The 25,385-nt window shown below is 37.0% G+C and overlaps 1 protein-coding gene across 2 annotated transcripts; it reads right to left on the bottom strand.

Moving 5' to 3' along the window:
* Positions 1-208: 208 nt before the first annotated feature.
* Positions 209-19,688, bottom strand: LOC117435793 (cytoplasmic dynein 2 intermediate chain 1-like). 2 transcript variants are annotated; one of them, XM_034059222.3, is made up of 23 exons: positions 19,564-19,688; positions 18,739-18,789; positions 17,784-18,354; positions 17,305-17,390; positions 16,658-16,987; positions 16,038-16,106; positions 15,250-15,342; positions 13,023-13,221; positions 10,571-10,673; positions 10,159-10,288; positions 9,186-9,297; positions 8,955-9,049; positions 8,016-8,145; positions 7,756-7,928; positions 6,281-6,443; positions 6,068-6,181; positions 5,539-5,600; positions 5,179-5,230; positions 4,229-4,289; positions 3,729-3,828; positions 3,015-3,146; positions 1,915-2,138; positions 209-998 (listed from the first exon to the last, which is right to left on the bottom strand). In XM_034059222.3, exons 1-23 carry the CDS (start codon positions 19,576-19,578, stop codon positions 824-826), a joined length of 3,240 nt encoding a protein of 1,079 aa, XP_033915113.3. In that variant the 5' UTR covers positions 19,579-19,688; the 3' UTR covers positions 209-823. The 2 variants fall into 2 exon arrangements, with proteins under 2 accessions (XP_033915113.3, XP_033915114.3); XM_034059223.3 differs by lacking the exon at positions 16,038-16,106.
* Between the last annotated feature and the right edge of the window lie 5,697 nt (positions 19,689-25,385).

Genomic DNA, 25,385 nt, shown 5'->3' with positions numbered 1-25,385 from the left:
TTGATGATATTTGAAAATATAGCAACAGGTATGTCAGTAACATCCCTTCCTCACCAAGGCTGTAAATTCAATATTAGAGCTAAAGGTTTATGGCTATGACAAATATCAACAGTGTGTACAGACATGTAAATCCGTCTTCACTATATCCTGCAGGGGGAATAACAGCAAACTACTGTATACTTTATAAATCCACAACGGGAAGCAAGAATATGTAAACACTGATTATCATTTATTTAGTGTATTTACAGAAGCACTGTATGCAAACACCATACAAATAAAAATATGCTTATTGCAAATTTACAACAAAAAAAAAAACTATATACACATAGAAAGACAAAAAGAAATGAACTGTAAATTACTGTTATTAAATTAGATGCTCAGTTGGCTTATTTTATTTTCCACATTTAAAATTATATTCCACCTTTTTTCTGCTCCCATTACTGTATGAAGTCAATTTAAATCGAACAGTTTTTAAATTATATATTTGGGCTAATGACTGTAGCTCAGTTTGAAAAACTATCCAATAAGATTTGCAAGACTAAACCAAAATACATCTTTAATTAAGAATGGAATCAAATCGGTTACTTTACAGGGTACTGCATTTTATAAATATTTAGATTTGTACATAATACAAAGTTACAGGGTTCGAAGCAATTTTGTTTATACAGTAGATCCCTTGAGAAATGTGCAGTTTTGCTAACAAAGACATGAGGATTGTCAGAGATAAGCTGGTAAGAGAGCTAGTTTAACTACAGACTACTCTCAGAGCATGTCATGCATGTTCTCAATTGTAAATAAGGCAAATTGAAAAAGCTTAATGAAATTATATAATTGACTGGTTCAAAATATCATGCAGCTTTTCTATCTCTTCTGTGTTTGGCACTGACCATTGCTTGTTTAAGTAGTGAATCTCTATTTTCCCAGACTGCTTTGCAAGCGATATCCCTGCAAATGAATTTTGCTTCCCGGGATCACCAAAGACGGACATGGTTGTAATTCTGTAAAAAAAGAAATATACAAAAGTCTAGGTAAATGACATGCAGACACTCTTGATTCAGATTAGAATGGCTGTTACACTATTAAATATTATATATATTATATATATATTATATATATATATATATATATATATATATATATATATATATATATATACATAAAATACATTTAAGATTTTAAAATAAAATAAATCTTGTGCGTTTGCAAAAACAAAACTAATGTTAACTTTACCTTACTTTCATGCAGTTTTAATGCAACTAATATAATGGCAACAGTGAACACAATATGATTAAAAATGGGACTCAGACTAATGCAGAGCCAATGATTCAACCAGCAGTAATCCACACTGTTGTATTAGAACTGGATACAACTGAGCATGGTATAGTAGAACTAAATCAAATATATCCTTTATAAAGAAATATGTCGGCTATATGCAACCAATGGACAGATGTGCGGACAGACAATTCCTCCCCATATACCTCTAGAATCTGCTATTCTTGATAAACTAAAATAATGATAACACCAAGTTTCAGGACAGCTGAATATGCGCTTCGAGATAATAAAAGGTTTAGAATGTTATGGGCTTTCCCAGGATATCATAATCATATCCCTGTGTAAATATAAATGTCAACATAGTAATAACAGATCATGTACACAAACAAAGCTTGAATGAATTGCAACTACCAATGGATTTTCTTTTGGAATATGAAGAACACTTATAGAGAGAGCAATCAGATTAGGCAATCAGACCATACATTTGAAAGGATGTAATTCTTTGTTAGTTGAGAACACAGTACATTAGAAAATACAAGACCTTCAATAATCTTATAAAGGACAATCTCCTAAATGATTGACTGCTCATCTGTTAATCAGGCAAAAAAAAGAAATGTTAAAATAAGCTGCATTATCACTTACTCATCCAACTGATTTTTTTCTTTTATTACAGGCTGGAAATCGTTTGCCAATAAATCCCATATATAAAGACAGGATGCTGCATCTAATACAAAAAACACTGCTGGTCTTGTCAGAGCCCACTGCACAGAGATTATAGGCTCTCCGTTGGTGCTACCATTCCACTCCATGATGGGGTATTCAGTCGTTGTTGAATGCAATCTTATACTCCCATCTGCACAGCCAACCTTCAAAAGAAATACCAAAACTGTAAGTAAAGTTACAGTACAGTACACCAAACAACTGCATATCATTTAGCTTTTTGGTTGCATTAATAATATATATTAGCAGGCAGTGTGGTCCAGTGTTTAAAGTCCAGGGCTTGTAACTAGAAGGTCCCCAGTTCAAATCCCACCTCTGCCTCTGACTGACTCACTGTGTGACCCTGAACAAGTCACTTAACCTCCTTGTGCTCCATCCTGCGGATGAGATGTTAAATCAATGTCCTATTGTAAGTGACTCTGCATATAATGCACAGTTCACAGCCCACCTCTGTAAAGCGCTTTGTGATGGTGGTCTACTATGAAATGCGCTATATAAAAATAAAGATATTATTATTATATATAATTATATTAATAAACTATTATATTTTTTGATATACAGAAACTAGAAGTTGACTCTCAACACTGGTTATTTTTTAAGTTATGGGCCTATAATGGGGGGGTGCCCATGATGGATGAAAAGAGCACTGCAAAGGGGCCATGTTTCAGAGGTCAGGTCTTTCAAAGTATTCAAGATAGCGCAGCACACACAGAACTGCTCTTTTATTTTTTCATGACCACAGATGTTAATACGATGAAGGCAAATGTTAAAGGCAATAAACTCCTGATCTAACAAAGACTTTATATGCATTGCCAGTGAGAATGAGAATGTATCCTTCTACTTAAAGAATGGCTCACTTTTTAAACGCTCACTAAAAGCATTTTGTAGGTTTACATGCATCTAGGATAGCAAGTAATTAATGGAACAGATACCTAAAAAAAAAAAAAAAAAAAATACCTGTAGAGTCTATGTAAAATATATTCAGCTAAACTATATACTAAGCTAAGAAATCATGATCTTACCAAAAATACTGGATCTCCAAAAGCAGAGAAGTCAATAGAAGTGACATGAACTGGTTTGATCCCAGTCATCTGTGAGTTGTAGGACTTTGGTGGCACTCGTAAACCATGTCTGGTACCATGGCTCACTAAACCCTGCAACGGATATTGAAAATGTACATACAGGTAAAGGAAACAAGGTAGTAGGTTATACCAAATGAATATGATTATCCAACCTGGGACGCCTGACCGGTAGGGGTTGCTGAAGTGGGATAACGTGAACAAACCCAAGCGATTTCCTTCTGCAAACCACAGGGCTGCCAAGGTCAATGCAGTTCTCACCGTCAACCCCCAGCCAAGATTAACCCCTGGAATACTATTCTCACACACGTAAAACGTTGTGTGTCACATATATCAGTTTGACAAGGTTTGTCCTGGTTTAAAAAGCATTACAACGAGTTCTTTGTAGCCAGTTCTTTAAGACGAAGGGCCAAATTAAGTAACTTTTACCTTGAATAAAGCGTCTTGGGAAAATATAAAATACACACAATAAAGAGAGCAAATGTGGTCCTAAAATCAACACTTCTTTAAATGCTTGTAGGTGCAGGTTTGAGCAAAGTTGGTTGATCCAAGTTGTTGTAACCCATGTAAAAAAAAAAATCAACAAACCCACTTCAGTGAAAGACCGAACTGTTTCTGCTACCTGCTGTACAGTACAAGGCTTCCATTTCCACTTACCATGTCCGTGCCAATAAAGAAATGATTGGAATCAGAAGGGAAGAATTTGACCATCAGTGCCTGGGAAGGCCCCGCCTGAAAAGTGTCTCTTGGAAGAGAGCTGGTAAAGTTACAGAAGAAGAAACATATGATCAACAGGTTGATACTGCCACAGTAGTAAAGATATGTCTGTGAATAGCTGTTAAGCCTCTGTGGAGATATGTTGCTTAAATGAATAACTGAAATGCTGCATTTGTTTTTTTTGTGTGTGTGTGGTGACTGCTGGTGTCCATGCTCTTCCCCGCAGTTTTTTTTTTTCTCATCAGCTCAAGGCAGTAGAGATTCAAATGGTTACTTCATCAGTGTTGGTTCAGTAGTTAGTGTATTAATTTGACAGGTTGGTGATGTAATATCACTGTTGACAATGCTGGAATGTGCAACATACATCAACTGACAACAACCTTTATATTCCTGACTTTGAAAGACACACATTTTATGAATGAACCTTAAGAAAGTCTGACCTGCTGTTGGTATTGATTGAAGAGCTATGTAGCAGTTTTACTTTCCCGCCTGGTTTGAGACCTAAAAGAAACAATGAAGTAAACCATTTCATAAACCAATCAAACTAGTAATTCAGTATTTAAAACAGTGAATGAAAACAGCAGTGATTGTTCTGGGTTATCTGCTCATACGGTCTTACAGAAAAGCTTCTCTAACTGCTTTGGTTAAACTGTTACTCTACTGCAATGATGCTCCAGGAACTAAAGTTGGCTAGACAATTTGACAGCAACAAAAGCAGCGTGCTGGGTGTGAGAAATGGAATCCCAGTGAATTAATTAAAATGAAAGCGGTGGTCATGTAGGTAATGAAACCCCATGCTTTGCCAGGTGTCATTTGGAAAATTAAGCTAAAGTTAATATCCATAAAAAACAAACCGAATAGAACACTCTGTTTTACTTATACAATGAATGTTAGAAAGCTAGTCTGCTACTGTAGCTTCAAGTAGAATCAACTCCCTATCTGTTTGGGAAAAGTCTGGCAGTGAAAGTACCGTTTCTTTTTCAGACACTAACGAGTACAATTACTACAGACTAATTGTTGTTTTCTGTTTCTGCTGTAGGTACTGAAAGTTGTATTTATTATTTCTTTATCCTAACGGAGAAGAAGAAAATTTACATGAAAAATGTTGGTGGTTTTGAAATGTAACCAATAAAACTAGATTTTGACAAATCTGAAAAGATAAAAAAATGTAAGAAATAATCACTGAAATGTAATAAATAAATACATAAATAAATAAATAAATAAATAAATAAATAAAAACTGTATATATAAATGTATAGGTGCAACAACACTCAAGGGTGTGCAGTCGTCTTAATGTTCACCTTCTATGGGTGTGTAAAAGGCACTTGGCTTTGTCAGTATTACTGTAACTTTAATAAACTCATTGATCACTGCCAATACAATTACTCACCTAAATCATTTTGTGAACCTGCAAGATTAGCTTTTGGCAATTCCACAACAACCTTAAAAAAATAAAAGTTAAACCAGTTTTATTTTCTTCTTTTAAACAAAACATTTCCCTCAACACCAAGTAAAATAAAACCTAATATATTTAAAACCAAAAAATCCATCTATTTTATAAAATCCTACTTCATTTACAAATTGCACATCTTAGATGGTCACAAAATCCAACCATTTTCACGTCTCATTTAATATGTCCTGTAGTCAATCTGGATTACAATACCAATCCCTTTCGAAAAGTAAAATACAGGTCAGTAAAACCAGGAAATTATACCTATTATGATATAATGTAAAACTAAATCAAACTCACCCACAGATTAAGCAGTCCACTTTCATCAAGAGATGCTAACTGGAAAGACAATCCTAAAGTTTCTGAATTGTAAAAAAAATACATTTATATTAGAAGGTAGATCACCATGAACTACATCCACAGTATGTACATGCAAAATGCAAGAGTGACATGCGTGAATCCAGACTCACCCATGTATATCCTGATTTCTGATCATTTACGTTGTAGTAACCGAGTTAATTCATATCTGGATAAGCTACTCACAACATAAAAATGACAGTATGACAGGAGATACCTGCACAGTTTGATAATCATAAACTCTTATTAAGGAATCTCCTTACTACGTTTCAATACAATTGGCTAAGCAGTTCGATAGTTTTCCCATGATTGCTTCTAAACACTTGCACCTAACTCTTACACAGATTACAAAGGTCTAGTGACTCATTTGACACATAATGTGACCAACATTTGCAAACATTGCAGGCTAATTTTGCTTACATTCTCAATGTTTTTGTTCAGTCAGTGTACATTTCCTTATGTATAAACATACCTTCCTGAGATGACAGCAGAGAAAATCCTTGACTCTGACCTTCAGCTACGTTAGCTGACACCGGTTCTACAGTCCTTACAGGACATAAGTGGCTTGAAGTCGCTAGGATGGCATCTGTAGTGACAGATAATTAAACCAGTTATTAAAATACAGTATTCTAATCACTTCTAATCTATAAACCATGGACACAGTACAGCTACTTTGTATACCAACCAGTAGAAAATGTAGGATATCTGAGAGTCCAGTCCAGATTCCCAATCCTCATTGTATAATGTAAAGTGGAGTGCTCACGGAGATCCCAGACCACCACTGAACCATCAACAGTTCCAGCAAACACCAGAGTGGCTTTACCGGGACTGAAGCAACAGCACTGAATCTGTAAGAACAAAGTAACGCATGGAACATGTGCAACAGAGTGACGGGTACAGTAATGGGACATGTGAAATGCAGTGACAGGCACAGTAATGGAACATGCGCAATAGAATGACGGGTACAGTAATGGAACATGTGCAATGCAGTGACGGGTACAGTAATGGAACGTTACCCGTGCACTGCAGAGAAATATTTTGGATTTTATTTATTCATTTATTTTTCCCCTCAAACTTTTTCTGTAACGACTCAAAGCATAAACTGTTGTAAAAAGGTAACCGTTTAAAAAAAAATAAATAAAAAAAAAATTAATTGATTTAAAAATCACATTTTTCTAATGCACTGATTTTGGGGAAAGAGAAACAAATGTTTACCATTTTTCATATCTATAACCTTACCTAGTCAAAGCAAGCGATTATGGCTAAGGCTACGATTTTGGCACAGTAATTTTTAGTACATTTCACGGTCGAGGTGTGGCAAAAAATCAAGAATTCACGGAAAGTTCACCAAATAATGTAGTTTTAGCGACATCAACATACACAAGAGCTTTTAAATAGTACAAAACTTACCTAAATACCTAAAATACGCTCACTGCCACATACCCGCATTGCTAAATACTGTTGGTTGAGAGGACGGAGCAATGAGGTTGCTTTGGATTTTTTTTACTCCTCTTGTAGAGGTACAAACTTAGCACATCTACTTAAATGTAAATGTATCTAATTGCACAAATGCAGTTTGTATTTAAAGTATTGTGTTTATATGAACAACCGCTGCGACCACTTAACGCAGTCAAAAGGGCTGTGACACAATGCCTCCTGTACAGCAAATAGTTTAGCTGCACAGCTTAGCTGTCTGCACCTGACTTATCGCATTCATCTGCAACAGAAGTGCTGTATGAACCAGGCTTTAATAGAGTTTTCTACAATTCTGAAACAAACAGCATGTTGTAAAGAAAGCCTCTGTAAGTTGGTAAACATCTGTTCTACGATGCATTTGTTCTTCTGTCTTTACAGAAAACATCTCAATTTTTTTTGCATTTTAGCTGTCATCGATTTACATGCTTACTCGCTCAGCTACCTCATTCACTGACCTATAGAGGTACACGTAACTGCTACACAAAAAATATATACTTTTCAGTGCATTATGCTGCATGTTTTAAAGGAAATAAAGGAAGCGCCTAATCAAAAGTGTTTTCACATCCATTTCCAAGATTTCATTGACTTTTTTTCAATTTTTCGATTTTCGTGACCTCCGTGACAAAATCGTAGTCTTAATCATGACCGATAAGAGAATAATTTTAATTGCAAGCAAAATTTTACCACTGATTCACAGATGAGCACTTTGTGTGGATTTGATGGCTCCCAGATGTTCCACACACACACGATGCTCTTACTGTCAAGCCGAACAGCACTGGGCTTTCTTGATGGACTGTGCACGGAAAGCATTGTTTGCCTTTGTACATTGGAGAAGTGTAGTCCACATACTTCCCGACCTGATAAAAAGGAACAAATATTCGGAATTCTAAATCAAATGAACTTCTACGAAGAGAAACTGTAACACCATAAAAGTAAATTATTACCGAGCAGGAATGGTAGATTGGTGTTGAGCAGCAAGCTTCCATCACTGACTGATAAACTGGCTGCCTGAGATCTGAGACTCTGACCAGACTGTTTTTCTGAGCGGTCTTCTTCTAGTAAAACAGCAATAACCTTAAAAAGAGCAGAACGTTTACCACTTATTATACTTACATTTTGTATTTCAGAGTGTAGAAAATGCAGATATCCCACGGACTAATGTCCTTGACCACTGCCTTCAATTTCTGTTCATAGAGGCCAAAATCTTTTGTTTATACCAGTCACAGAATGCATTATTCATTATTTATACTGGATTATTTAATTAAAAAAGGGAAAATAAATATTGTATGTAGGATACTGCTTTTTCAGTAAAATGTTCATGTAATTCGCAGGAATACAAACAGCTGATTATTCTCAATGCATGTTTTTCTGCATTGGATCGCTGTAATGTGTGAAATATTCATTATTTATATTTAAACAGAGGGAGCACCAAATTCCTACTATGCTCACCAATTATCATTCTCAGTCCCTCTAACCATTTAAATTTATGTTCTCATTTTTAAAAGTAGGCATTAGGCATTTTAGGTCCTGAAACTTAAAAAAAAAAAAAAAAAAAACTGAATGGTTTATAAATAAAATTCCAAACACTGATTAAAATTGATATTATGATAAGTTATGTTTTTTGGTCACAGAATGTCACATGAATGTTAATTAATAAATTACAGCAAAAAATGTAATTACAAATACCAACATCAATGTCTTACAATAGTTTTAAACAACTTTTTATCGGCAAGTAATTGTATCATTACAGCCAGTGATATCTGATAAAGCCAGCTAAACAAAAGCAATTCAAGTGTCTGATCATTTGGTAGACATTTCCAATCAATTGTATAAATGGATGAAGGTAATTGTTACAAATTATCAGTAATACTGTGATAATCTACCTGAGAAGCTGACCGCAAAAATGTTGACAGCCTTTGAGAATCAATACTCAGTTTAGTCATGGACTCTGGTGAAGATTCATTACTGCTACTGGGACCTGTTTTGAAATACAAGAAAAAGGTCAATGCTTTGAATTAAAGTTGCATAACAATACAGCTGTGTGCGCAATACAGATCAACAGTTGCTTTTCACGCTTTATGAATAAGACCCAGGCTTTTTGTATTTGTCCTCACCTGCACACACAACACTGCTTTCTCCAGGATGTTGCGTCCATTTTTCAACCCTTTCTATTTCCTCTGTTTGAATATCTCGATCAGTGTTGTCTTCATTACACTGTATATATGCCTGGGAGAGAACAGTTGTATTGAGTTGTATTTATAGAAGAAAATGTAACACAACAATCCAAATCGAAATGACAGTTTCTTGAAAAAAAATAACACGCTCAAAATAGACGCCCCACTTCTGCTGACAATGCCAAACGTTTGAATGTAACTTTACTGACTTCTATTCATTTTTATATTAGAAGTACATTTCTCAAACTAAAAACTACAGATATATAAACAAAAGAAAGTGGCATTGTTCTGCTTCTGGACAATGCAATTACATGGCAGTGTATAAGCTTCCATCCTCAATATCACAAAACATATTATGGTTTCATAATACTGTAATTATGTTACACACATCCCCAGACATAGTAACAAATAAACACTGTGTCATCAGTATCATTACAAAAGCAAGTTACCATGACCTATATCCTCAGTAAAGATGCAAGTGTGCCAAATGTACACTATGAACGTAGATTGAGATATTCTCAAGAACTTGTGCTATAGAATGTCTTAACTTTATTTCAACACAATTGGATCATCTACAGATACATGTAAAGCACAAAAGTGTGACACACACAGGGGATAATAATTGCAGGCCAGGGTGAAAGCTACAATTCAAATTAATAATAAAAAAGTACTTTATCTGCACTTAATGTGTGCTTTGGACTTTAAGCAACTTTGATTATTCCCTCAACTTGAGTTTTGTTGTCCAACAATATGAAGCATATTAAAAAAAGGTCAGAGTATTTTTCTTTTATAATTGATGTACTCATTTAAAATTACCATCCACTGTGGTTGCTGCGAATCAGAAACATGAACGTACTTCTTCTTGCGACAAAAGTAGAAGAAAAAACATTCATGATTTGAGTGGGATACGCACCTGTTTTGTGTTTGTTGTACCGAAGTTTTTTATGTACATGTCATATTCATTTAACGGTGGCAAATCCAGCAGGGAAAAACTGACAGAGAAGTCAAGCTCAATCAGCCGAAGCAAAGCTGTGCTGCGCTTTCTGAAACACAAAGAGAACAGCTTAGGTCTTAAAGCCTTTCACACACACACACTGTCATGTTCTTATGTACTGAATACTATTTCTCCCTAGCTGCATTTCAATGTATTAATGCAGTTTCTACAACGTACATGTGGTTATAATAATATTAGAACGATTCATGTAAATATTAGTAGCAATTATTTTATCACAGTTTTTGTTTGTTTTGTTGTGATCGAGCCTTGGTTTCAAGGCAGGTATATCATTTGATATTAAATATTTTTGGTGTAACTTTTTTAAACTTACTTCTGCTTACAGGCTACGTTTTGGCTCACTTCTCGATGCTTTGCTGCCACAAAGTCAATAAACTTGCCACGTTGCGCTCCCTTGTTGTAGCTGTCAGTCGAATCTTCAATATATCAAAAAAGTGAACAGTAATGTATGCACCTTTTTTTTTTAAATCACTCAGTCATTTATTTAATTAAACATGACAAGTTAATATATTCTTAAATGTACAGAATACGCCTCCACATTATATAAATCCTCAAAATTGCACTGCCTGGTATATCATCTGTGAGGCTGTGTTGCTAAAGGTTTACCCACAGGGTGGATCCAATGAAATAAACATATTTCCATGAAAAGCCAGGGGTTTCAAGACATGCTACAGTGACTCAGTCATACACTACAAACAATATAGAAAATACAATACGCTTTAGAGAATCAGCACATAGAACGCTGCATGGCGTTTGTGGTTCAATAACTCAAGAAGCTACTGAAGACATGTGAAATGCTTCCTTCCAATTTCCTTAATACTGTTTGGAAGATCTCAGTTGAAGATGTGTGGTGCCATTAATGTTCTCGTTTGAGATCTAGTATAAACTCATATACAGTGTACAATGATGAGGAGTTACATACAGACCCACTTTTCAAGATAGTTTTGGAGACTGTGTTGTAAATCTCATCACCCTACTCAAAGTGAGGTAGGAGCACCTACAGTGCCGAAAAAAAGTTTGTGAACCCCTTAGGATTTTCACATATTTCAAACCTAAAATGTTATTAGATCTTAACCCAAGTCCTAATAATAGATAAAGATTAAAAAAGACACAAAAAATGATACTTTTTCAACATTTATTTATCCACAAATGATTCAACATTCAATATCCATGTGTGAAAAAGTATGTGAACCTTCAGTAACTGGTGGCACCCCCTTGAGCAGCATTGACTTCAACTAAGCGTTTCCTGTAACTGTTGGTCAGTCTCTCACATCCGTTTTGAGGAATTTTGGCCCATTCCTCCTTACAGAACTGCTTCAACTCGGTGACATTTGAGGGCTTCCTTGCATGGACAGCTCGCTTCAGGTCCTGCCACAACATTTCGATGGGGTTTAGGCCCGGACTTTGACTAGGCCATTCTAAAACGCAAAATTTCTTCTTCTGCAGCCATTCTTTTGTAGATCTGCTTGTATGTTTAGGATCATTGTTTTGCTGCATGACCCACTTTCGGTTCAGCTTCAGCTCCAGCTCACGGACGGATGGCCTGACATTCTCCTCTAGAATCTTCTGATACAATGCAGAATTCATGGTTGTGTCAATGATGGCAAGCCGTCCAGGTCCTGAGGCAGCAAAGCAGCCCCAAACCATCACACTCCCACCACCATGCTTGACGGTTGTTCGAACGCAGTGTTTGGTTTTCGCCAAACATAACGTTTCTCATTGAGGCCAAAAAGTTCTACCTTTGACTTGTCTGTCCAGAGAACATTGTTACAGAAGTCTTGTGGATCATCTATGTGCTCTTTGGCAAACTTCAGATGGGCAGCAATGTTCTTTTTAGAGAGCAATGGTTTCCTCCTGGCTATCCTTCCATGAACACCATCTTTTTCTGATAGTTGAGTCATGAACACTCACATTAGCCAAGGCGAGAGTGGCCTGCAGATCCTTGGATGTTACTCTGCGGTTCTTTGTGACTTCCTTGATGATTTTCCAGTTTGTTCTTGGAGAGATTTTGGTAGGACGACCGCTCCTGGGTATTGTGACTGTGGTCTTGAACTTTCTCCATTTGTAGACTATCTGTCTGACAGTGGATTGGTGGAGCCCCAAATCGGTTTCGTAACCCTTGCTAGATTGATGAGCATCAATAACTGTTTTTCTGAGGTCCTCAGAGATTTCTTTTGATCGTGGCATGACGTGTTTCCACACACCTGTATGGTGAAGACCAAACTCACAAAGTTTCTGATCTTTAGTAGAGTGGGGCCTCCCAAACTCACCCCTGAAGATCTACCTAATTGTTTAAACACCTGATTTTAATTATCCCCTTAATTGAGCTTATAAAACCAGGGGTTCACTTACTTTTTCACATACCCTGAATCTTAATTACTCATTGTTTGTCTATTTCATACATCATTTTGTTTCAAAAGACATGGAATTGGTTAATATAAACCCTACTGGATATTTGATTCAAAAAGGCTATCATGGTAAAACTATGGAATTTCCATATTTACCATTTGGGTTCACAAACTTTTTCTCTGCTGTATGTACTATTTTGTTGATTGCTTGGCTACAACATGCGTCTGGTTACTGCAACACACTTCTAAAACAGTAGTGTGAACAAGCAGACAGGGATGGGATATATTAAGCTACAGTCTTTCTTCCCAAGAGAATGAGACAACACCCAAGCTATTGTAAATGAGAACCAGATGCGATCACATTCCCATTACCCAGTACATTTAGACAGCGAGTCATGTTTGTTTTCAGCCCCTCACCTCTTTTTGGTTTATCAAGTTCTTCGCTTTTGTTCCTTGGTTGCACAACACCCATCTGTTCATTCTCTGCAACCATCGCTCTTTGTATTGCTTCAATCTCAGCCCTTTCGTATGGAGAGATGTCTTCTTTGTCCTCTCTGTCTCCATTTTCATCACCGTCACCAGCATCATCATCATCCTCAAAATCATCATCATAGTCCTTTAAAAACATTACAAATAAATTATATTAGGGATGGGGGATGGAGGATACTATAAACTAGTAAAAATCGGTATACATAAACAACTTGAACAGTAATGTAATATTAACAGTACTAACATCAATAAAACAAAACGCTATTGGTCGCAGCTTGTGACACTAGTAAAAGACATTTACTCGCCTGATTGCCAGGCCAAATGAAGGAATCGTGGAAAATAAATGCTGCACTGCACAGTCATCTCCGATGAAATGAACTTTGTACATCCAACTTAAACATAAAAACTCCCTTTTCACCAACACAGTTTTAAAATTAATAAAGTCTGCTTTGATTGTAGGAAATGCAGACGTATTTTTCCAAGCTGGCAGCAGACACTGCAGATCGTTGTGGACGTTGCAGAAAATGTAAGAGAGTGTGGGTGTGTGGGTGTGTGAGATAAATAAACCAGATATCTGTAAGCAATAAGAGACGATAGGGTGTGGGATATACTCTAATATCCCCACACCCTGAAGTGCCTTATTGCGCTTATAAAATGGGTCAACTAACTAAAATTAAAATTAAAAAATTAAAAAAACGTGTTTTAACAAAGTAATTTTTATTAAATATCCTTCCGTCTCTGACCTAAACAATAGTCCTTAAAACTTAAAAAAATAAAACCAAAAATGCATTAATTAAAAAAATTATTATTATTTTTAATAAACATTGAACTGATTAAAAACAAGAAGTAACATCTATAAATAGTGCATTGAAATTGCAGCTTTGAAGATTTACAGGCACTTTTTTTAGATGTTCATTCGGAACAGTAGGTGGAGCTGCAGCAAGCGATTTTGAGCAACATGGTGTTTGATTCCTTGTCCTTGTCTGAGAAATGCACCAGGAAAATCACGCAGACCTTCTTTGCCACGTCTGGCCATATTTAGTTGCACATCAAACCAAACCTCTCACATGACCTGCAGCAGTATCAGGTGGCAGTGTTTTTTTTTTTTAATCATAGATTTTTGACTACAGCTGTGTATATACAGCTATTAACGTCCAACATCTTCTCACTGTATGTTGTTGTCTTGGATCTGCATGGTCTACCTATTTTATTGCATACAGTTTTTTTCTGTGCCTAGAAGAGCTTAAGGCAGCATTCAATATTAATAACTTGTATTTGTTAACCACAAGGTTAGAACATAGTCGTACAACACACCCAAATGCTATAAAAGCCTTCAAACATGATTTTAGTTTTAATAAAATTTAAAAAAATGGAAAAAAGAAAGAAAGAAAAACACATTTGAGCTGGAAGACCATATTTAAATAATTCATCATTGTAAAAGATGTCTGTCTTGTCTACATTATTAATAGATTTGCTGTATAAAACTATTAACTTACACATTTACTGTATTACACTATTTTGGATGTAATAATCATGCCTTATTAAAATAAACAAACTAAATAAATGAACTAAGACTTTGCACCTGGCACTGTTATTACACCATTCCCACATTGCACTTTAGAGGTTTCCTGCAAGTTATGCTGCTACTCTTAACAGCTTGCTTTCCCTTTTACAAAACAAATGCAGTAAACTTAGTGCTTAGCGTTGATGCTTTTTTTAAACACATATTTATACTAGTCATTAACATTTATATGCATTTATTAGAAGAAAAAAAAACTGTTTATCTATCTTCATAATATTAATTTCTAAATTCAAAAACTGCTTGTGTTAACAGTTACCTGTTTCTTAATTAGCGATCCATTCAAAGCATGAAAAGTTTTTAAAGACATGCAAAGGAAAAGTAAGCAAGTAAGCAGACAAGAAAACAGGTGAAAGGGAAATGCATTAGCCAGCTGCTATTCAAAATGAAATACACAAAAGCTTTATTTAAAACTAAATACTGGGAGTATTAACTAGCAATGTTTTCACTTTATGCTGCAAGTGAAATTAATCAACAAACACGTGTTTTATTTTTAACAGTGCTTTGACAGCTGCTATAAATTTAACACATTTGTAAAACTACTCTTAAAACAAATAACAGGTATTCATTACTTACTTCAAAGTCCTCATCGTAGTTATCTTCTGGTTCTTCAGAATGCACCTCATCTATAACTGGCTTCTCAACAGCTGCCTCTTTTGTTTCATCATCCTGAAGAAAATGATAAATGAATTTAAAAGTAAACAAGATGGTGAAGTTATGTAAATTATTAAGTATATGAATGCATACTTATTTCATGTACCCTTTGGGAAACATTATTTTAAAGATAATATCATGTTTTTTCTTAATAGCGCAACAGTGACACCTGGTAGCCAGACGGGTTCACTTCAAGTAATAAAACCAATTTGCCTCAAAGTGTAAACTGTGCTCTGTGAAAAGATATTGAGTAATACAAGTATATATAAAAAGGGGACATTGAATTCTTAATAAAAATATTGTAGTTGCAGTAGAAGTACGTTCTGAATAGAACGTTGAAAGAAAGTTTATTCCCTTAAAGATTCACAGTGGTTTTGCAACAGAGCAGCTCTCTGGAGAACGTGAGGACGTGAAATTACTGCTGAATGGATTAGGGGATTGGCCAAATCGTTAACCAGACCTGAATCTCAATGAAGACTGCATGAAATATTCTGGATAAGGGTTTCCAGCACAAACCCTTAACCACAAATTAATGGAAAATACACTCAATGCAGCATATTCGACAATGCAAGCTGTTTATCATGTGTGTGGAGGTTTCTGAATAATATTCACTTTAAATTGAGGGTTAGAAATATTTATCATGACATTTCAGTACACAGGCTGTCCTTAAGAAACAGCAGGATGTATAATCCCATAGAAATATATCTTACTGGCTCCTCTGTATCACTTAATCCTCTCTGACTAGCTCCCCATTCTGACTGAGGCCTTTTTGTGCTTTGCTGTGCAGCAGAGAAAAAAGAAGAAAAAAGTGAGAGATTGATTTAGCTATGAAGAGCAGAAAAGACCGGCGTTCTAGGAACCCAGTCCTTCTATGGTTAAACATCAAAGTAGAAATACAAAAAGAAACGAACGAAAGAAAGCTTTCATCTGGGTATTGAAGAGGCAAAAATTTACTTTGGAATAATGAACATATTTTAAGAAGGATGCATTCAGGTTACCATATCCCGACCAACCATACACAATAGCTAGAAATGTAGGTCTCCATGACCTAGACACCCTCAAATAATGCAAATAAAAGAAAGAAATACATAAATTAGGTGTGAGATATGTGTACAAAAAGGGTTATCATCAGGAATTAAATAATGAATCCCATTGAAAAAGAAGAAAGGAAAGCAAAAGAAAGACTTTAGCATTTTTATAAACTCACTAATTAATTGGGGGCTCCCTCCTGCAACACGGCCTGGAGTTGGAGTGGCACTGGCTCCACAAGATGCTGAAGGTGTCTTGTGTGATAGTGGCCCATTGATGTCCGGTTTGAATAACCACTCACCTCATTATCCTTTACCTCTTTCCTCTCTCTGTTTGGTCTCTCATTGTCTGCTTCACCCAAGTCTTGTTTCTCTCTGTGCCTTGGGTTGAGCTGTCTTGTCTTCCGACTCAGTTCTTCAGCATCTGTTGGCATTTCTTCTCTAGTATATCTTTTCTCTCTTGGTTTCCTCTCCCTGTCTTTGTCTCTCGCTTTGTGTTCGCGTTCTTTCCCGTCCCTCCTCCGCCTCTCCCTGTCCTCCTTAGGACCATCAGATTCTCTGCGCTCCCGGCGCCTGCGGTCACGCTCCTCATCTTTGGATTCTGCATTTTGTCTGCGATTCTCCCCATAATCCTGAGAGCCACAAATAAAATAAAGAATAACAACTTGAAGTCGCATTCATTTTTCACCATGAAATCACATATTTAGCATTTTTGGATAATGACAATTTAAGAAAAGTATTCACCTGCCTCCAACATTTCTCTTAGTTAAAATGACAGCTCTGCTTTTATTAACTAACTTCTTACACATACGCCTGCAATCCTAACTGGGGTTGTCTGAGTCCAAATTCAATGTGTCCAAGTCGTAGTTGTAAATGTAGGATTAGTTTGTAAATAGGGCCTTCTGGTACAATATTTATTATGGGATTGGTACAATGTATGGTGCACTACCTCTGAACTCATCTCTCCTTTTTTCCTTCTTTCTCTGTGCCTCCTTTCTCGTTCTTCATTTTCTCCTTTAGTTACCCCTCCATTTTCTAAAAAACAAAAGGAGAAGCAGAAAATGAGTCAGCATACCTTTTCATGCTCATAGATTTGATACAAATGTGACAAACTTAATTTCACTATAGTATTTAATTAAAAACATTAATAGAAAAATGGTTCAATACGTATAACCTTACAAATCAGTCTAAACAATCGATCTATACAATCAATCAATATTTATTTTATATAGCGCCTTTCATAATGGACCACCACCACAAAGCGCTTTACAAGATAGGCCATGAAGCTAAAAGAGTGCTCTCCGAGTGTGGTGCAAGTTAACAATTTTTTCTTTAACATTGTTTTTCATTAACCTCCAATGGGGCTTTTGCATAGCTCCCACTTTGGCAAAAGTGTAGCGCTAAAATGGTTATGGTTGGGAGCAGTACCTTTCTCTTCCTTCCGTCTCGCGTGTTCTCGTTCTCTATGTCGTTCTCTCCTTTCATCATCTCTCTGTCGGTCCCGGTGCCTCTCTCGCTGCTTGTCAGGATTGCTTCCCGTCTCCTTGGCTTGTTCTTTCTTGTGACCCTGTTCCCTATCTTTCTCTTTAAGACGGTCTTTTCCCCTCTCCCTCTCCCTCTCCAGATCACGGTCTCTTTCTCTATCCCTCTCTTTCCCTCTGTCACGGTCTCTGTCTTTGCCCCTTTGCTCCTCTTTTCTTCTGTCCCTCTCTCTCTCCTTTCCCCTGTCTCTTTCATCATTTTTTCTTCGATCCTTGTCTCTATCTCTGTTTCTGTCCTTCTCTTTTCCCTGGTCTCTGTCTGGCTCTTTCTCCCTCTCTCTTTCTCGATCTTTAGTCTTGTCTCTGTCTTTTTCCCTGTGTCTCTCCTTTTCTCTGTCCACTTCTTTTTCTCGCTCCCTGTGTCTACGCTCTCTAGAGTCTGCACTGCCGTTCTCGCCTTTCTCATCAGCTGCTCGTGGTCGATCTCTTTTCTTTGTATCACTGTCACTCTTCACTGCCTGAAACAAGGTACAAAAAGAGAATCATAGCTCAAATTCTTTAAAATATTAAGACTAAACTATAGAACATCACATAGCCTTGTAACAGATTTTTAGATGTCTGTACCCAGTATGCAAACTAAGTGCCAAATAAAATGGAAACAAACTTCAGTTAGCAATTAAATTGTACGTAATGTATGTTAATAAAATTGGAGTACAATTAAAACAAACTTCTCAGTATTTTGTAAGTACAGGTACAGTTATCTATAACAGAATAATATCTTTCAAGCTAAATCATACATTTATAATCTGGGTGACACTAACAGCATCAAGATTCAAAACAAGCAATAAAATGTAACCCATTTAAAAAACAAAATCAACATTATTATAAAAATGAATATTTACATGAATATGTTTCTTTAAGTCGTCTGGTTTCCAAGTATCTTCTTTGGACCGCTAAAACACACACACAAAATCAACAGCGAAACATTTACATGCAAAAAACATATACTAAGATGTGAGGCATGAGGCTTTCTCAGTGACCGGCTATACAGGAGCCATGGTTATTTCAATTAAACAACTGCAACAATCTAGTATGTGGTAGCGTCCTTTTGATTGCTAAAATAAAGGGTGTTTACTGCAGCATCCTCTACACAATGCATAAGCTCATCTTTGGCCGACATGTCCTCAAGAAACTTACAAAGCTTTCTAAGTTGATTGTGATGTTGTGGTAATACACTCATTTCTACAAATATATTACAGTATCTCTTCTTTCATTTCATCACAGCAAAGGTTTCTCACTCAGGTGAACTCAGTGTTAAAGCACCATAAATTCACATGAAGTGCAGCAGTTATCTGGACCACCAACCAGAATCCTACGTGTATGAAAGGGAGTGTGGGCCCCAGGTGGGGTCCTAATAGCTGTTGCACAGGAAGTATTAAAATGCATTGTATATGGCAGTGGTAGTCAGTGAAAAGTGCAGCAAACTTTAGCACAATTAGAATGTACTTATTCAAATAAGGAACTTACATATTAAATAAATCGCATCTAATAATGAGATATCTAAGACACTTTAAAAAGCAATGTACAATAATATCACAGAAACGGCGTTTGTTTTCTTTCTTTTTGCAACTATATGACACACTATCCTTACTTCGATTTATTTAAAAATTACAATTTGGAAATCTAAACAGCAACTTCTTCCCACAGTACACGTCTAAAATAAATACCTTTTCTGACTGCATAATTTGTTGTGTTCTTTTCTCTTTCAGATGCACTGATTCCGCAGTTCGCAGGACTGGGTATTAACTTCTGTTTATGTAGACGCCATGACACCAGAATGCTGTCCTTTGCACATGCGTAATGCTGGGAAACCAAGGCAACTGCGTTCATGTTATCTTAGCAACAGGCTGAGTGGTTGACCACAGAGGAACAGATTCAGATATCACTATGGCCACAGACTAAACATATCAATTTCAGTTATCGAAATCATTTGAAACACGATTAAATTCAATGAAGCCGTTTCTGACAAATGTGTCAGGTCCAAATGTAACCACATAATCCAGACTTGGAATCTACCGAGTCACAAATGACAGTTGCAACAATAAATTAAAACGATAAGCTTCTTCGTGGTATATGAAATTGACGTACAGTCAGTAGCTTGTTTGAGTTACAGTAAGTTGAAGTTTTTACAGTAAGTTGAAGTAGCAGCAGCATAGACATATTTAGCGGGGTTTAAATCTCTTGCTTTTATTAAAACTTTTGGGTAGTATAACCTGTTATTTTAAAGACATTTGCTTTCACTGGGCCAAATGATAATCGTACATTATAACCGAGTTTGACGGACAAAAGACTACATGGCGAAGGGTTGGGGAAAAAAAGTGTCACTTGTAAACTAAAAAAAAAAAGGGGGGGGGGGGGTACTGATTTAATAATATTAGCTAAATTATATATATATATATATATATATATATATATATATATATATATATATATATATATATATATATATCATTCAAAAGTTGTGCATGCTGATGCGCTGGGGAGGCCAAATCAAGACTGATCCTCAGAGCCAGCATTGCATGATATAATAAAAATAATTAATACAGATTCAAAGATAGAAGTAAAAATGATGTCACAATATGTAGAACACCATTAGATCATGTAAGAATAAATCATGGATTTGAATGTAAACAATAACAAGTAGTTGTCATGCCGTCAAAAACCTATAAATACCTCCAATGTTTTGATTCAAACACAGGCTCCCTTGAGAAAGATATGTACAACTTATCGAAACGTTGGGCAGCTGGCTCTTTGAGCTAATTAATATATATATATATATATATATATATATATATATATATATATATATATATATATATATATATATATATATTAGCTCAAAGAGCCAGCTGTCCATACACTACCGGTCAAAAGTTTTAGAACACCTCAATTTTTCCAGTTTTTATTGAAATTTACGCAGTTTAATGTCTCAATGTACTCTGAAATTAAAGCATAGAACAAATAAACAATTGGAGATAAAAAAGAAATTATGGAATCGTTTTGTTTAACAAAATTTAATCTAAATTTTTGACTCATCAAAGTAGCCACCTTTTGCAGATATAACAGCCGAACACACTCGTGGCATTCTTTCTACAATGGAAATCAAATATTGTTCGGAAAGTTCTTCCCAACACTGTTGCAGAAGTTCCCACAAATGTGTTGCACTTGTAGGTTGCTTTGCTTTCAACCTTCTGTCCAGTTGATCCCAAACCAGCTCGATGGGGTTTAAGTCTGGAGACTGTGCTGGCCATTCCATGATTTGAAGCCTACCGTCTTGTTCTTTTCTTCTAAGGTAGTTCTGACATAGCCTGGAGGTATGTTTTGGGTCATTATCTTGCTGTAGGATGAACCCCTGACCAACTCGGCGTATACCAGAGGGTATTGCATGGCGCTGCAAAATGCTATGGTAGCAGTTTTGGTTCAGGGTGCCACTCACTCTGTGCAAGTCGCCGACTCTGGATCCATCACGCTTCCTCCTCCATGTTTGACAGTTGGTGTCACACACCGAGGAACCATCCTTTCGCCTACTCAATGGCGTACAAAAACCCTGCGTGATGAACCGAAGATTTCAAATTTTGATTCATCGGTCCATAAGACCTTCTTCCAGTCTTCAGTAGTCCACTGGCGGTGCTTCATGGCCCAGGCAGGCCTCTTTTTCTTATTTTGCCATCTTAGCAATGGCTTTCTTACTGCCACTCGACCTGTCAAACCTGCAGCTCGAAGTCTTCTCTTCACAGTTGAAACTGAGACTTGCTTACTTCGACCAGTGTTAAGCTGTGCTTGAAGCTGTTGTCCTGTGAGCCGCCTATCACGCAAGCTGTTGACTCTCAGAAACTTGTCTTCTGATTCTGTTGTGGCTTTGGGTCTGCCAGACCTCTTCCTGTCTGAGTTTCCTCCAGTTTCCAAGTGCCTTTTGATGGTGTAGGAAACTGTACTCACTGACACCTTGGCTTTCTTTGCAATTTCTCTAAAGGAAAGCCCTACACTTTTAAGGGTTATAATGGTCTGTCTGTCTTCCTTTGTTAATTGCCTTTTTCTCGCCATTATGAGAGCAATATACTACTTCCTGCAGTACAATACTGTCCAAATAATGCTTAAGAGGGTGTAGTAACACAGTCTGTTCCAACACTGCTTTTATACAGACAGAGGGTTTGTAAGTAATCAACAGAAGTTGGGACACCTGTAGGAATTGTTAGCATCAACTTTCAAGGCTTAATTTACTTCCATTGCTGCAGAACAGCTGTAAGTTGTTAACCCATTACTTGTTCCCTGAAAAAGGCCTTTTTGTATAACTGAAATGTACATTATTTTTCAGTTTTTGCTAACCTAAACTTTTTTTTTTTAACCTCTGGCAGTTTACCGCTTACCTTTGTACCATTTCAGGTTATTCACTGGACTTGAACTGCTTAAATTTCAATAAAAACTGGAAAAATGGGGGTGTTCTAAAACTTTTGACCGGTAGTATATATATATATATATATATATATATATATATATATATATATACAGTATATATATTATTTTATTTATTATTTATTTCTTAGCAGACGCCCTTATCCAGGGCGACTTACAGTCGTAAACAAATACATTTCAAGAATCACAGTACAAATAATAATACAATTAAAAGCAAGATAAATACAATGACTTTTGTTCTAGCAAGGACAAGTATGACAAAATACGATTCAATAATGGAGCAGATAACAGTGTCAGTGATAGTTGCATCAGGATATAATTAAATACAAAATACTACAGATTAAATAACACAGGATTAAATGCAGTAAAATAGGGGGCAGATAAGAGCAAGTAAAGTGCATTTAAGGAAGAGTGATAAGTGTCCAGGGGGAAAAACAGAGGAGTTCTATAGGTGCTGTCTGAAGAGGTGAGTCTTGAGGAGGCGACGGAAGGTGGTCAGGGACTGGGCAGTCCTGACATCTATAGGAAGGTCATTCCACCACTGCGGGGCGAGGGTGGAGAAGGAGCGGGCTCTAGAGGCAGGGGAGTGTAAAGGAGGTAGAGCCAGTCTTCTAGTGTAGGAGGAGCGGAAAAGGAGGTCAGATTTAGAGAGGTTGAGTTTGAGGTGATACGAGTGCATCCAGGAGGAGATAGCAGACAGACAGATAGAGATACGGGAGGGGATGGTGGAGTCAGAGGTGGGGAAGGAGAGGAAAATCTGAGCATCATCAGCATATAAGTAGTATGAGAAACCATAGGATGCGATGAGGGGGCCCAGGGAGCGGGTGTAGAGAGACAACAGGAGAGGACCCAAGACTGACCCTTGGGAGACTCCTGTTGAGAGAGGGCGAGGTGTGGAGATTGCTCCACGCCAGGTTACCTGGTAAGGGCAGTTGGAGAGGTAGGAGGAGAACCAGGCCAGAGCAGTGCCAGAGATTCCCAGGTCAGCGAGAGAGGATAGTAGAATAGAGTGATTGACAGTGTCAAAGGCAGCAGAGAGGTCGAGGAGAATTAGGACAGAGGAGAGAGATGCAGCTCGGGCAGAGTTTTCAGTGGAGTGAGCAGAGCGGGAGCCAGATTGGAGAGGGTCCAGCAGAGAGTGGTTGGACAGGAAAGCAGAGAGCGGGCGGTGTACAGCCCGCTCGAGGCTTTTGGAGAGGAAGGGTAGGAGGGAGACAGGACGGTAGCTCTGGAGGGAGGTGGGGTCGCACCTATATATATATATATATATATATATATATATATATATATATATATATATATATATATATATATATATATATATATATATATATTAAGAGAAGAAAAATCTAAATCAAATCCATATTTGGTGTGACCACCCTTTGCCTTCAAAACAGCATCAATTCTTCTAGGTACACTTGCACAAAGTCAGGGATTTTGTAGGCATATAGTCAGGTGTATGATTAAACAATTATACCAAACAAGTGCTAATGATCATCAATTCAATATGTAGGTTGAAACACAATCATTAACTGAAACAGAAACAGCTGTGTAGGAGGAATAAAACTGGGTGAGGAACAGCCAAACTCAGCTAACAAGGTGAGGTTGCTGAAGACAGTTTACTGTCAAAAGTCATACACCATGGCAAGACTGAGCACAGCAACAAGACACAAGGTAGTTATACTGCATCAGCAAGGTCTCTCCCAGGCAGAAATTCCAAGGCAGACAGGGGTTTCCAGATGTGTTGTCCAAGCTCTTTTGAAGAAGCACAAAGAAACGGGCAACGTTGAGGACCGTAGATGCAGTGGTCGGCCAAGGAAACTTACTGCAGCAGATGAAAGACACATCATGCTTAGTTCCCTTCGCAATCGGAAGATGTCCAGCTGTGCCATCAGCTCAGAATTGGCAGAAAACAGTGGGACCCTGGTACACCCATCTACTGTCCGGAGAAGTCTGGTCAGAAGTTGCCTTCACGGAAGACTTGCGGCCAAAAAGCTATACCTCCGACGTGGAAACAAGGCCAAGTGACTCAACTATGCATGAAAACACAGGAACTGGGGTGCAGAAAAATGGCAGCAGGTGCTCTGGACTGATGAGTCAAAATTTGAAATATTTGGCTGTAGCAGAAGGCAGTTTGTTCGCCGAAGGGCTGGAGAGCGGTACACAAATGAGTGTCTACAGGCAACAGTGAAGCATGGTGGAGGTTCCTTGCAAGTTTGGGGCTGCATTTCTGCAAATGGAGTTGGGGACTTGGTCAGAATTAATGGTCTCTTCAATGCTGAGAAGTACAGGCAGATACTTATCCATCATGCAATACCATCAGGGAGGCATCTGATTGGCCCCAAATTTATTCTGCAGCATGACAACAACCCCCAAACATACAGCGAAAGTCATTAAGAACTATCTTCAGCGTAAAGAAGAACAAGGAGTCCTGGAAGTGATGGTATGGCCCCCACAGATCCCTGATCTCAACATCATCGAGTCTGTCTGGGATTACATGAAGAGAGAGAAGCAACTGAGGCTGCCTAAATCCACAGAAGAACTGTGGTTAGTTCTCCAAGATGTCTGGGCCAACCTACCTGCCGAGTTCCTTCAAAAACTGTGTGCAAGTGTACCTAGAAGAATTGATGCTGTTTTGAAGGCAAAGGGTGGTCACACCAAATATTGATTTGATGTAGATTTTTCTTCTGTTCACTCACTTTGCATTTTGTTAATTGATAAATATAAACTATTAACATGTCTATTTTTGAAAGCATTCTTACTTTACAGCATTTTTTCACACCTGCCTAAAAGTTTTGCACAGTACTATATATATATATATATATATATATATATATATATATATATATATATATATATATATAATGTAAACATAATGTAATTGCAATATGGTGTTTTTACATTGTATATTGCACTATACCGTACTGTATCGAATCCTTTAATATAAAATGTAAAGAAAATTAAAAAAAAAAAAAAAAAAAAAAGATACAGTAAACCACCAGATGGCGCCTTTATCATGATTGGTCTCATATTGACCCAGTTCGTCAGTGACAGTTTCCTGTGTGGCAGAGGGGGT

The sequence above is a fragment of the Acipenser ruthenus genome, chromosome 3, assembly GCF_902713425.1.
Source record: "Acipenser ruthenus chromosome 3, fAciRut3.2 maternal haplotype, whole genome shotgun sequence".
NCBI classification, from domain to species: Eukaryota; Metazoa; Chordata; class Actinopteri; order Acipenseriformes; family Acipenseridae; genus Acipenser; species Acipenser ruthenus.
The sequence above is the reverse complement of the archived record's forward strand: the minus strand, read 5'-3'. Positions and strand labels throughout refer to the sequence as shown.